The sequence below is a fragment of the Vicugna pacos genome, chromosome 35, assembly GCF_048564905.1.
Source record: "Vicugna pacos chromosome 35, VicPac4, whole genome shotgun sequence".
NCBI lineage: Eukaryota > Metazoa > Chordata > Mammalia > Artiodactyla > Camelidae > Vicugna > Vicugna pacos.
The window spans coordinates 35,424,326-35,437,667 of NC_133021.1; the positions used below are offsets into that span (position 1 = coordinate 35,424,326).

The window sequence follows — 13,342 nt, forward strand, 5'->3', positions numbered from 1 at the left end:
CTGCTGCACCGACACCATCAGCACACCTGATTTAGAACCTTTCTTTACCACTTTCTTCTACCCTAACCAGATTTTCTGACGTCTGGAGCCCAGTCACATGTGTGTCATCAGGTTTTCGTTCAGAATTGACTTGGGATTTGGTGAAACAGAAAAAAAAATAGAGGTGCGGTGCTGCAGGTAGGCAAATAGTGGTGACAAATTACCCACAGCAGACGGTCAAGCACGAGAGTGCAGAGGCGCTCAGGTGCTGCCCGGCGCAGTGATTAATTAATTCATTATCGTCAGGCAGCTGCCCCTCCATGGAACTCAAGACACTGTCCTCAGGACTCATCTGGGTGAAACTGTGGAGGAGCAGAGCCAGCTCTGTGTCCTGTGTGGGCGTCCCTCCAGGCCACCGGCCTCTGGCTGGCCACCTTCGTGCAGGCCGGGGGCTGGCTGGGAGCCTTTCTCTCTGGGAGCCAGGACGGGAGCTGGGCTGCACTTTGAGAGACAATATGCTGTTTCTGTGTCAGTCAGCACAGCGGGAGAGCCACAGGTAAACGAGCTGTCCAGTGAGAGGCACATGTGAACTACAGCCCCAGGAAGAACAGGTGGGAAAAGAAGGGTGTCATTGCAGAGGTCGGGGGGTCTAACCAGGAGACTCAGAAGGAAGGCTTCATGGAAGAAGGGGCATTTGAACCCGGACTTGAACAGTTGATCCAACTTGTGACCACGAGTCGGGAGGGGGACACATCAGCAAAGAGACATAGGAAGGGGGAGGCTCCCACAGACAAGTAAGCATTCCCCACCTTACGACCCGGAGCTGCGGGATAGCAAGTAGGGAAGAAAGCTTTGCGCCTGTGAAGCCCTTGATGTCAAATCAAGGAGCTCATTGGTTTGTAGGCAGAGAATCACTACAGGTTGCAGAGCAAGGCGGCTGTAACCCAGCCCGAGTGGCTGGCAGCCACGGTGGGAAAGACTAGAAGGAAAGGAACAGGGTGGGGGGCTCAGAGGCCTGAGTCAGTGGGACTGCAGGGAAGGAGGGAGGTGTGAGGGAAATGCTGGAGGTGGATGTTGCTGAAGCTGGACCACAGGCATGACTCAAAGCAGGGAAGCCAGGAGAAAGGGCATCTACTCCAGAGCAACAACCACAGTGGGGACCGGCAGGCAAGTGGAGTTTGATTTTGGACATGACATGTTTCGAGGACTTGGCAGGATTTTCAGATAAAGCTGTCTCTCAGGCCACTGGTGACGCCAGGATCCCTCTCCCTGTGTGCTTAGTCCTTATACAGGACTGAAATGAAGACACCCCAGCTCAGAATGTGAGTAACTATCGAGGTATCTAATGCAAAATGGTGGTCTTCTTTGGAACCAGCCTCAGTTACAGCGTCAGGCACAGCGGTCAAGTCCCGCCTACGAGTTAAAAGGGAATTTGTGCGTTTACTCTTACACTGTCTGGCCCTAGACTGACTTGATACACTTGTTGTGTGGGAAAGGCAGTAATAAAGTGAGCCTGGAGCTTTGCTCTGGGGACTGGAATGTGAACCCTGGTTATGTGGCATTTTATCTCTCCAAGGCCTTCACCTGTAGCATGAAGGGGCTGGACCAGCTGCCCTCGAGGGCTCTCTACCTCAGTGGTCTGTGTATGGTGGGAAAGGGGTCCGTGGTGGGGCCACACAGGTGTGACCCCGGAGTCTAAGAGATTTACACCTGAGAACACAAAGCACAGGAGTTTGGGGTTCGCCATTTCAGATTCGTCATTGATCCACATGAGATCACGAGGTCTGTATGAGAAATGCCTCCAGCTCTGGGGTCGCCCGGAAGTACAAAGACAAAGACGACGTGGTCTTTGACCCCAGGCTAATGAGAAAGATAGACAGCAGCTCAAGTAGGTTAGTGCAGCCAGTAGTGCGAGCACAGACAGGGAGGAGGAGAGGTTTTTCTGGAGTTGATATTAGCGATGATTGTCGGCAGAGAAGCAGGGCAGGCACTGTGGGATGAAGGCACACCAGGTCTTCAGGAACAGGAGCCTGTGGGGCATGGGGTGGGACTGCGGGTTACAGCCAGGTGGTGAAGGGTCTGGAGTACCTGGCTAAGAAGTTGGACTTGTATTCAGTGGACCATGCAGTAAGTATTATATTGCCTATTTTTGAAAAGGGAATAAGTGCCACTCTGTTCTGGGGAGCCAACCTTGGCCACTCCCACCACAGGGTCGAGTAGATGGTGGCAGGGAACCAACCAGGAGGTCATCAGAATGCCCCAGGTCTGCAGCAGTCGCTGAACTGGGAAGAGTGGTTCCTGAATGAAAGTAAGTGAGATGACCAAGACTGTGTGGGGCCTTGAGGAGTTAGGGAAGCAGAGGGTGTGTGAGACCCAGGGAGACAGAGAAGTCGCCCAGAGCTCTTTCCAGACTGGACTATTAAGAAAATGGTGCAAGTCACTGGAAGCCAGGAGGAGCTGACTTAATTCGGGGTTTGTGGAATTCGGGGCTTGGGGTGGGGGCATCTGGGTGAGGTTATTCAGTTGGACAGGTGCAGGTGTGACATAGCCCCCTCCAAACTGTCAGGACTAGAGGCCCAGGTTTGGCGACCCCCGCAGAGGTGACTCTGTTGCAGAAGAGAAGTGGGCGCAGGCGGAGCCACAGGGCCATGTCCGCTAGAGGGAAGGAAGACCTGCAGAGCACACAGGGCCGGGGGCTGGGTGATTGCGCGTGGGCGCTTGGGCTGCCTGGGAATGTGCAGATAGGTGACCCGTGTCTCCTCTCTCCTTCAAGGGTGGGAAAGTGAGCCGAGGCAGAGGCACTGATGACAGCCTCAGGGCACCGGCTAGCAGGCTACAGATTCAAAATTAGGAACTTCCAAACCTAGTCCTCTTCCCGTGGCCCACGCTGTCTTTTACACTCCCCACCCCCACACGTATTTATTCAAAAAGGACAAAAATCAGCCCTCGAAGACCCAGAACACTTAGATCCGGGCTCCAGCAGGTATTTTTCTGCCTTAGGCCCGGGGAAGCCGAGGGCTGGGCTGGGCGGGGAGGCCCCGCGGGGCCGGTGCGCGCCCCCCGTGCCCCGGGAGCGCGCGCTGCGCCGGCCCGCCCTCCGTGGCTGCTGCGCGCCCAGGTTCCCGGTGCGCGTCCCCATCGCGCCCCCGCCCCCACCCCGTGCGCGCCCCTCGCCGTCACGCGCGCTCGGCGGAGCTGCCCGGTGGAGCGGCGGCGGGCGCGCTCCGGGGGGACGGGGGCGCGGGCGCGAGGCCGCGGTGCCGGGGCCGCGCGGAGGAGGCGCCGGGGAGGAGCGCGCTGCGCCGCCGCCCGGCCTGCCGCCGCTCGGTGCGGGTCCGCGGGGCGCGAGGAGCGGCGAGACCGCGGCCTGGAACAAAGGGAGGCCGGCTGGGGCGGGGGCGTCGCGAGCATGGCGGACCGCAGCCTGGAAGGCATGGCGCTGCCCCTGGAGGTGCGGGCCCGGCTGGCCGAGCTGGAGCTGGAGCTGTCGGAAGGTAACAGGCCCCGCGCTCGGCCGGCCGCGCTGTCACGGGGGCCGGGGCGCGGGCGGGAGGGCGGGCGGGGGTCCCGGCGCCGGTGCGAGCGCGGCCCCCGCCCTGCGGCTCTGCGCGGTCGGCCGCGGGCCCCGCGCCGGGGGCCTGGGGAGCCGGACGGGGCCGCGGGGCCGGGCGCGCAGGACGGGGCCGCCGGGCCTGGGGCGCAGCCGGGGCGCAGGACGGGGCGGCCTTGCGCGCGGCCTGGCGGACGGGGCCGTGTCCTTGGTGCGCGTCCGAGCGCTGCCCACCGCGGCCGGGCCGGGGGCGGCTCCGCGTTGCGCGGCCTGATGCGCCGCGGGCCTCGTTCTAATGCGAAACTTGTCGTTGGACTTGAGGGCTTGCTCGCCGGGGTCCGAGGCCCGTCCTGGCTGGACGGGGATAGAGCTACCTTTGTTCCTGTGGGCTGGGACGTGAAGGCTGCTGAAACGGAGAGCCTCCTCCCTCAGGCCGGGCTCGTGCGGGTTCCCATCGGCTCGTACTTAGATTTGTGACAGATTTGCCACAGTGATTTCATGGGGTGTTATCTACGGTTTCCTATTTGCTCTTAATGGTGGAATCATGTGCTCGACTGTCATAAGTTTTAGATCGGGTTTTGCTACGTCCTAAAAAAAATAGCCACTAAAGTTCCGAAATGTTGAATGTTTAATATGGATTGAGAATTCCCCCGGCTCACCCTGGGAAGGCCACTCATACGCTGTGGGGGTGGGGATGGGCCGGCGCTCTCGGATTTCTATTTGGAGCAGTTTAGTGGTGACTTGTGTATGTGTGTGTGTGTGTGTGTGTGTGTGTGTGTGTGTAACGGTTTGCGGGGCTGGCAGCCAGAAAGTGGATTCGCTCGTGCCAGTTTTCATCAGCAGGGAGGAGCTGCTGCTGACCGTAAGTTTGTTTTCCTTAACACTTTCAGGGTGAAGAGGGGGTGCAGGTGGGAGCCTGGCCTGGGGTGCCTTTTCAGACGTCCAGAGACGGGAGAGATGCTTCTGCCTCACATGTGGGCTCCACAGCGTTCTGTAATGTCCAGCAGTCCCCCAGGAGGGGACTGTCTGTTGGGCTCTGTGCTCAGCAGACACTGTTCTGCAGGCTTGAGAACGAGAGTGCTGTGCTCTGCTGGGGGCAGTACTCAGGTCTACACCTGTGCGTGAGTGTGCCGCGTGGACAGGTTGCTGGGAAGGATGAAGTCTCCATCAGAACACGTTTGCCCAAGTTCTCTGATTTTGTCGATGTTCAGATGGTTTCCCTTCACCTCACAGCTCCTTGTAGCTCTGCACCACTGTTGTATTATTTACAGCTCCTCATCATTCACGCATCATCTCAGAACAAGCACTCTGCTACCTCTTTGTTACTCTAATGTTGAGTGTCAGCGCTCGTCTGTGTTAGCAAAGTGAGGGGCCCTCTGAGCCCACTTCCCCCTCAGCCTGGGATGGGCTCACTGTTGCTTCTGTGCATCTGGGCAGTTCCTGGCCCCTGGTGGGAGTGGCCACTCGTGAACATGGACTTAGGCACGCTCACCTGCTAGGTGGCACTCACCTGTCACCATCAGTCGCTCCTGGAATGTGTGCCTGTTGCTTAGAGGATGGCAAACCGCTTTAGACCACGATGTGCTCCACCCAGATCTCTGCAAACACCTTTGTCCCTATAGGTTTTTAAAAAGGGCTTAATGCCTTTCTTGTTGAGTGTCTGGGCAGGGAAAGAGGTATGTGTTTGCATGCGGGAAGCGCATTCTTGTTTTTCTCTCTCTCTCTCAACCTTGCCAGGCCTGTCGGAACGCAGCAGAGTAAGAGTCAGAGGGCTCGCCCATTAGCTGTGTCTTCTTTGACTTGCTTTGTCCGTGCTGAGTCGATTGGGTTTCTCTTTAAGGTCATTTGGAATTTTGTGTCTTGTGACCACATAAAGTAGTTTTACTGGCTTAAGTTAGGTGAATCAACTTGTTTTCCAGTATTGCTTAATAGAAACCAAAAAATGGTTGGATCAGAAATCTTGTCTCTTTACATTTTGGGACTTAAAAAAAATCCCCCAACATACCAACTTTCAAACCGAAAAGTTCAAACAACTTTTAATTCCAAGTTATTTAAGTGTGTTGCTTTCATATTTTCCCTTCAGTCAAGGTTCAGGTGGAGATAATTCTTTACACTAGTCCTCATCATTTTATTAAAATGTCAGAAAGTATCGTGGAAACATGGGTGGACTTGCCAGTGCTCAGTTCCTACAGAGGAGGATGGAAAAACAATTCCATTTTAAGCACATAAGGTAGGTTGAAAAAACAGAGTAGTCTTTTCTCTCCAAGTTCCTCTGTGGTCTGCCAGTGCTTAATGGTGGTGTATTATCTAGATTTGAAGGCACTGGAGCAGTTTTGGTTGCACTGTCTGCCGGGGCTGTTGCAGACACTAACGTTGCTCCATTTTACGGGTCTCTGTTTGGTCAGGATTGCAGATTGACTTCTTGGCTGCAGAACTCAGGTTTCCACTGTGTTGCCTGGCTGGTGGCTGCCTCTTCTCTCCACTTGTCTGTTTATAACCAGTACTTCCCTGTCCCTGCAGAACCACGATGCCAGCAAAGAGTGGGAGGTGGGGCACTGACAGCCTCCAGGCCGCGTGTCTGGGTGACGCGGTTGGTGTGGGGCCAGGGGTTGTCGCTCTGGTGACTCCTTGGGATGGAACGTGAGACGGAGGGGCCTCCACACCAGGGAGCAGGGCTGCTACGTGCCGGGGGGAGCGGTTTCTCCACACACTTTCCCCTGAATCAGTTTCTTCTTCCTTTCCCTACATTCTTGCCTTTTGGAATCCTGCAGTTTTCTATTTGACTTTAGGAGGGCCCCAAAGTAGTTTCATGAATACGTGAATAAACATTACTTGGCTGGAGGAAAAACTTTAAATGGAAATGCCAGCAAAGCAATGAGGAAACAGAAAAGTTCTCAATAGAGACAGACTCATGTCTTACTAAAAAAAATCAGTTGTTAAAAAAAAGAAAAGAAAAAATTGAGTTGTTGATTGAAATTCAGCAATAATTTCTGTTAACCAATGCCTTGCATCCCAGGCAGTGCACACACTGGACTTGCACTCCAGAAGCTCACACCCTGCTCTCTTGGGAGTGGTTACGTTCCTATTTTGGTAGAACGTAGAGAAATTGCCTTGTGATCTGGCCTGGGAAAGCTGTTTGGTGTTTGCAGAAGTCTGTTAGCTTTACACTTTGTGGCTTTTTAGTTGTCCGCGTGACTACTGAGTACCGGCCTTTTGCTCACAGGAGTTAGCCTGCAACGTACCAAATGACTGCAGGTATTAGCTATGTTCCGTAATCGCGTCCAGATTAACATTTTCTAGTGAGTGTGAAGCTGCCCAAGGAAGGAGGTAGATGCTAACTTAAATATCAGTTCTTAGTGCTGCTCAAGGAACCAATAATTTCTTCAATTGCGGCTGAGCAGTTCACACGCAGCTGGCATAACCGTCACCAGAGTAAAACCTGAGAGATGGCCAGTTGGAAGGTGTGTAGATTTGGGAGGGGTGGAATTTTCAGGTAGCAGGTGCACGTAGCTCCAGAACTTGCATTGTGTCCCCGCAGCCCCTGTGCTTTTCTTGGAGGTCCCTGCAGCCGCAGAGCCTGGGACCACCTTCCAGGGTTGGCAAGAGGAGACCCGCCGTCTCTAACACAACCCACACACTCTCCTCACTGCAGGGAGGAAGTGGACTCTGGAAAACAAATATGTGAAAAAGTGTTTTCTTCCACAGTCGCACTGATAATTTGTTGTAATTGGGAGGGGAAGCTGAAGGGGTCAGCAGATTCAGGGAATAATATCTGAGCCTCTCCACCTGGAACCGGACCTCCCTGTTGTCAGCAAAACCTCTTTACCCTGTGGCGTCCGCCCCAGCGCTGTCCCACGTCGCTGTAGGTATTGTGGTGAGTGGAGTGGAGTACTTGGCTTGATAGACCTGGACGATTGTTACCTGTATTAAAAAATCTGCAAAATGGCAGCATGGATGTGTGTGGGATTTGAATGTGTGGACCTGAATTTTAACAGTTTTTCAGTTATGAAAATAGCAAGACTTGAATGATCTTTTCTCGATGAATAAATATAGATGTCAAATTGAGTCAGGAAACTACGGAGGGAAACACATACACATTAAAGGCTCTGACGTGTAAGATTGTTCCCGGTGCACACGAGGCGTGTGTGGTGCTGAAGTCTCGCTCGGCTCCAGTGTTGCGAGGTCACAGCTGTGACGGCGACTGTTTGGCTTCATGCTGGGCCCGCGGGCTTTATACTCTTGTGCTGTTGGACGTTATGAGTCACGTCTTGCCTTCCTCCTCCCAGCCTTTTTCAGATGGGTTGTCCCTTTTTTTAGAACTGATTTTTTTTTTAAAGCAGTGATTTATCGGATGAGCTGTACCATTCTTCTGAATTGCAAAGAGAATGTATTGGATAATCTTGGTTTTGATGTCGTGTGTATGGGCTGACTCACCAGTTCAAAGCCTGGTCGTATCAAGATCATTTCCAGTTCTCGTCGTTACTCAAGCACCTTCATAGATGTGGATGCTTGGTTATTGGCTTCATTTCGAACTTTGGTGTTTGTCCTGGGAGCAGGGGACCCTGTGTCACCTTGGGTTTCACCATTGTCGTCCTCCAGTCTCTCCTCCTGTACACACCCACTTTCAAGGTTGCCAGCGTTGGTTTTCCTTCTTTCATGATCTTTCTGTGTGCCCTGCAGAGGTCACCTACTGGTATTGCCAGTGCTCTGCTCTTTCTGCTGAGAAGGTCGAAAACTTGTCACTCTCGGAAGAAGCAGTTGCATCCATTTGTTTGTGATGATAAAAACCAGTGCTCTCAAAGGGGAGGCTCTAATCGGGAACCCCAGCTGGCGTGGGGTGAGAACGCAGGAGTCGGCTTGCCAGAGGAGCGAGTGCTCTGCGTCTAGGCACTTCCTTCAGGAACCAACGGGATGTTAATGCTAATAAGCCCTTGAGGCAGTAAAGTGGGAAAATGCTGAAATACTGAGCTGCAGACGTCAGCACCTCAGCGAGCAGCCTGTTTGGTGGGGGTGGGAGGGGATGCTGTTTGGTTCTGCTGCTGCTGAGTGTCTTGGAGACTAAAACGTGCTCTCTGTGCTGTGACAACTGCACTCTGAGGTACTTCTTTACTGAAGTGCTTTGGACAACAGGTATGAAAAATCAGGAAAAAGAGCTGTCCAAGACAGGGAGGGACAGAGGGGTTCTGCGATTGCTGGTGGGTTAAATAGACCTCCTTCTGGGCTGCTGGTTTTAAATAATTTTTTTTGCTTATTAGGTAGGAAACTCTGTGTCATAATGAAAAGATTGAAGGCTGTGGGCTGGATGCAGACTAATTCCTTCAGCCCCAGAGAGTGATTCCTTGCACGCCTCTCCACAGTTATGCATAATCTATTTATTTATTTTATTGAATTATCTGGTTAGTCAAGTCACATATTTTTCTATTTTATTTGCTAGAGAAACTATAACATTTTAAAATTATGAAAAAAAACCAAACAAACAACATGTAAATACGTCCCCTCTTCAACACGGGCTGTTTCACACCCACCAGCCTCAGGTCTGAGCCCTGTTCACTCAGTCCTGGGCAGAGAGGAGCCGTCTTCCGGAGCTGCAGGCGTGAGGCTACTCCTTGTGTCAGGAGTTTACAGAACATGTAAGGTCTTGGCTGGGAGAGGCCCTCGCAGCCTGGTTTCCTTGGTCAGATGCTGGGTCCCCCGCACTTGCGGCCTCGTTCTGGCTGTGCCCCCGTGAGGATGGAGCACGTGTCTGGACCTCTTCACTCCCAGAAAAACACGCACATTCACGTGGGATCCCGGTCTTACCTCCTCGCCTTTCTCTCCAAGCTGAAGACGGAGGTGGCGTGAATCTGTGTGACCACCTCGCCGAGGAAGTGCTTCCTGCGCACAGTGGAATTTGTTGGCCAGTTTACCTGGGATGGAAATGGAAATGTAGACGGTGTTACTAGTTAACCATATCAGCAGATTCTGGGTCTTTGCGAGTGAAGTAATGCGGGTGGAGAGCGTGTGTTAGAATGCAGACACCACAGGCCCAGGACGTCATGTTACAGCTCCTCGTGTCTGATGACATGAGCTTATAAACCCTCGGGGGAGAAGAGTGGCCGCCGGGCTGGGTGTCATCGGAGGACAGGAGCAGGTGACATCTGGAGTCGGCCCAGCGCCTTAGGAAGGGCAGGCTCACTTAGGAGCCATCATCAGTCTGAGGGTCTGGATTTTGGTGCTGCGGGAACTTAAAGCTCAAGAATCCATTTGTAACTTGTGGGTGACCTTCTTCTGTGCTTCCTGAATCTCCTTGGGTCTTTCTCTAAATCCTGTTTGCAGAGATTTGTGTGAGGATCTTGAGATTTCTCATGAATGTCCACTGAGACACCTTCCTCCAGGCTGATTTTCGTCCACTGCCGTCCTGGCATCACCTCTGCTGAGCTGGCTGGTCCCTCCCAGCCTCAGCTTCCTCGGCTGTCGGGGGGGTTGATAACCCACCCCAGGGTTGTAGCGAGGATCAAGGTGGCGGTGTCACAGTGTCTGCTTGGTCAGCATCCAGCTCTGCTGGGACAAGTCTCCTGCCCTCCCTGTCCCTCCCCGCCCCAGTTCATCCGGGTGATTTGAGGTCACAGTGGTCCTGGGAGTGGCCTTGGGAGGAGAGCTGTGGAGGGGAGGGGTTTCACTTCTGCTTGGAGGGCACACTTCTCAGCAGATGCCACCCGGGCACGGGGTTAGCTTCAGCATTGCGATGCCTTTTTTTTTTTTTTAAAGACAAAACATTCTTTCCGGCAGCATCTATATTCTTGGAAGTCTATATTCTTGGAAGCCCCGTTTTCAGCCCCTTTAATTTTTAATAGGAAAGTGGGGGAAGGATGCCCTAGCTCAGATTCAAGTCCAGGTGTAGCTGGGAAGGCCGTCCTGTTAGGTTCTGATCCAGGTGTGGCTGAGAAGGCCATCCTATTAGGTTCTGAATGTCGAATCTTGTGATCATGTTTCTCGGGACCACGTGGGCCTTCCTGGCAGCATCAGTCCCGAAGCTTCCTGGCAGCGTCAGTCCCGAAGCTTCCTGGGAGAGCTGCCTGGATGTCTCCAGCCTTACCCTCCGCTCTCTGCTGGAGACGAAGCCCAGGGTCCGCCAGCTGTGACTCCGGGAATCTTCCTCCTGGAAGCTGGCACCCCTCTTGTGCCCCTCTGTCTGGTGATGTGCACGTGGATGCCGCTGGACCGGCCGCATGGGCGGGGTGGCTCTGCAAGGCCAGGTCAGAGCCAGGCTCGCTGCGGCAGTGGACCCGAGGCTCCGTGCCCACCTGCCCGGCACTCGTGAAAGGTCCTGGAATTCTGTCCCCTGATCACCCTGGCAGTTACGTGGGCTGAGTTCCGTCTGGATTTTGTGAGTGTGAGTGGGATCTTTTTCTTACCGACTTGCATGAGCTGCTTCTTTTAAAATGAAAACCAGAGACAGTTTGACCTCCCCCCCACCATGAAGTTAATAGTATCGAAAGTTATGGCTTCAATTACGCATAATAACTGTGTGACATGAAGTAATAAGGTGAAGCTGTATTTCATGCTAGATTCTTTTTTTAATTTTATTTTTTATGGAAGCGTATGTGATTTACAATATTAGTTTCAGGTGTACAGCAAAGCAGTTCCACTCATGCTAGATTCTCAAGTGAATGCCATCAGGCTTCAAAACATCTTTTGTTTTTACTTATTTTGATGAATGTATTGGGGGCTTGAAGGCTGTTGAGATTTGCTAATATAATCTTCAAGGAGCTATTTAAACAAGGGTGAACTTTGGCTAAACTTATGTCATTAAGATACACCTATTTAAAACCAGGGGAAAAGTGTATCAACTTGCCAGGTGGAACTTTGTTGCTAATATACCTTGCGATGTACCTCCTGCCCACAAGTTACAGTTGCAGCGCCGTGTCCTGGAGGGAAGGTCTGTAAAGGTGAGGCTTGGTGTGCGAGTGGGTTTTGTTGTTTCACTTGCTTTTAGCTCGGATGAATGTAGTCTTACTGCATGCTGCCGGGAAGGTAGGCTTCCGCCACCAGCACAACACTGATGGGGGCCAAAGGAGAAATAGCACTTGGGGTTATTTTGTTACTGATCTTAGAGTCTGGACTTGGAGAATATCTCAGGTACTGGTGCACAAGTCAAGGAAAAGGAAGTGGAATTCTCCCCGCACCTGCGATGGTGCTGAATTATCTCACTCAGCTGTCACACAGTAAGGGATTTTATAATGCCTCCTGGCATTCTAGGATTGCTTCTCTGTCATCAGGGAGATCTGGTCCTATACACGGGGCAGGAAGGAGCCTTGACATTGTTTCCTTCACGACTTGTTGCGGTTGACATGACTAGGATTCTGGTTGAAATCTGCCCTTTATGGAAAGTGTTGTACTCCACCTCCCCCAGATACAGAGCAGCAAGGGCTTGGGGAAGGAATGTGGGCACAAGCTCCTGGGACGGGCTGCTGTTCCGCAGGAGACGGAGGTCTGCTCTTGGGGTTCTCACTGCGATGGGAAGCTTGCTGGCGATTGCATCAGTGGGATCATAGGGCAGGTTTGATAACTATCACTTATTTGTTGTTCTTGGAAGAGTGATGGGAGCATATTTAAACACCAGCATTCCTTGAAACAAAAAGGTATGAAATAAACCTTATAAATCACAGGATGCCTTAGAGCTTTCAGTGGCATTCGTATTGATCTCTTAGTTCTTTAAAAATATTTTCTGGGGAAGTTTCTTTGTACAGATGAGGATACTAGATTGCAAATAATTAGAAACCCATCAAGCACTGGAATCTTGGATTCCTGACACATTAGCGCTTTCACGAGTGAACTGATAGGCTGGGTGGCTTTCAAGAGCCTGCCTTCCTTTTAAACCACACTTGGGGATCCTGGCTTCTCCCCTTGAGACCGGCATGAGGGAGCTCGTGGAGTCCTGGGTGCCCTTGGTGGGGAAGCAGGGGGCGCCCCTCCCCGCAGTCTCTCCCAGCAGTCGCACTGCCCTTGCACTTGGCTGTGGTGGGTGGAGGGGTGTGCTGCTCACTTTCTTAGCCGGCTGCCTCTAAACTTTACGTTTAAGACCCAGTCTGTCATTGTGGGGACGGATGTGTGGGTTTTCACTGTACAGCTGTGTATTTTCTGTGTGTTTGAAGTTTCCCTGTTTCTCATGGAAGATAAACAGCATCCTTTAGAATCAGGAGGCTGGATATGGTTTGATTTATCAGCGATCTTAATCATTTCAGTCAAACAATGATGCTGCTAATTCCTGTGTCATTTCCGGGAAATATATTCTAAACGAGGTTCCAGAAATAACCTCTTCAGTGCCTCTACAAGAGTGCCCTCTCTCAAAGCTTGCTATTACTAACCAGGATGATGGCGATCGTGTTTAAGCCGCCACCAGTCACTGACGCGGCAATCAATCTTAGGTCTCTTATGCAGAGTGCTTTTATTCCAAATGGAGAGCCTGACTGATCTCCAGGCCTTGCAGGGGTGGGGGCCATGTCTAATGGACGTGAATCACGCTCATCCCTGGTCCCCAGAGAACCACAGTCGTGTCAGTAGGAGTGGACAGTGCGTAACTCGGACTTTTAAATCAGATGTTGCAAATTGATGTCTTTTTTTGGTGGGAACGAAATCTGTTGTCTGTTACAGGGAGGACGCTTTCACATCACAGGCCAGCATTCCCTGGCTGTGCCCACGTGCCGAGCACTGTGTTAGGTCTTACACAGACTACCCTTTGTAAAGGGCATTTCTCACAAAAAGGGGAGCGTGTTAGCTTGCCGAGTCCATGTGGCTGAGCAGGAGGTACAAGTCTGCCTGGTTTGCACCGGA

At 52.5% G+C, this 13,342-nt stretch overlaps 1 protein-coding gene across 4 annotated transcripts in view; it reads left to right on the top strand.

The window, feature by feature from the left end:
- Nucleotides 1-3,191: 3,191 nt before the first annotated feature.
- The window catches only part of DIP2C (disco interacting protein 2 homolog C), a 246,481-nt gene continuing 236,330 nt past the window's right edge, over nucleotides 3,192-13,342 (top strand). For 2 of the 4 annotated variants that reach the window (XM_072955125.1, XM_072955127.1), the window contains exon 1: nucleotides 3,192-3,473. In XM_072955125.1, coding sequence (XP_072811226.1) covers nucleotides 3,389-3,473 — 85 coding nt within the window. In that variant the 5' untranslated portion in view covers nucleotides 3,192-3,388. The remainder of the gene's footprint in view (nucleotides 3,474-13,342) is intronic. The other 2 variants (XM_072955128.1, XM_072955129.1) reach the window with 1 other exon arrangement.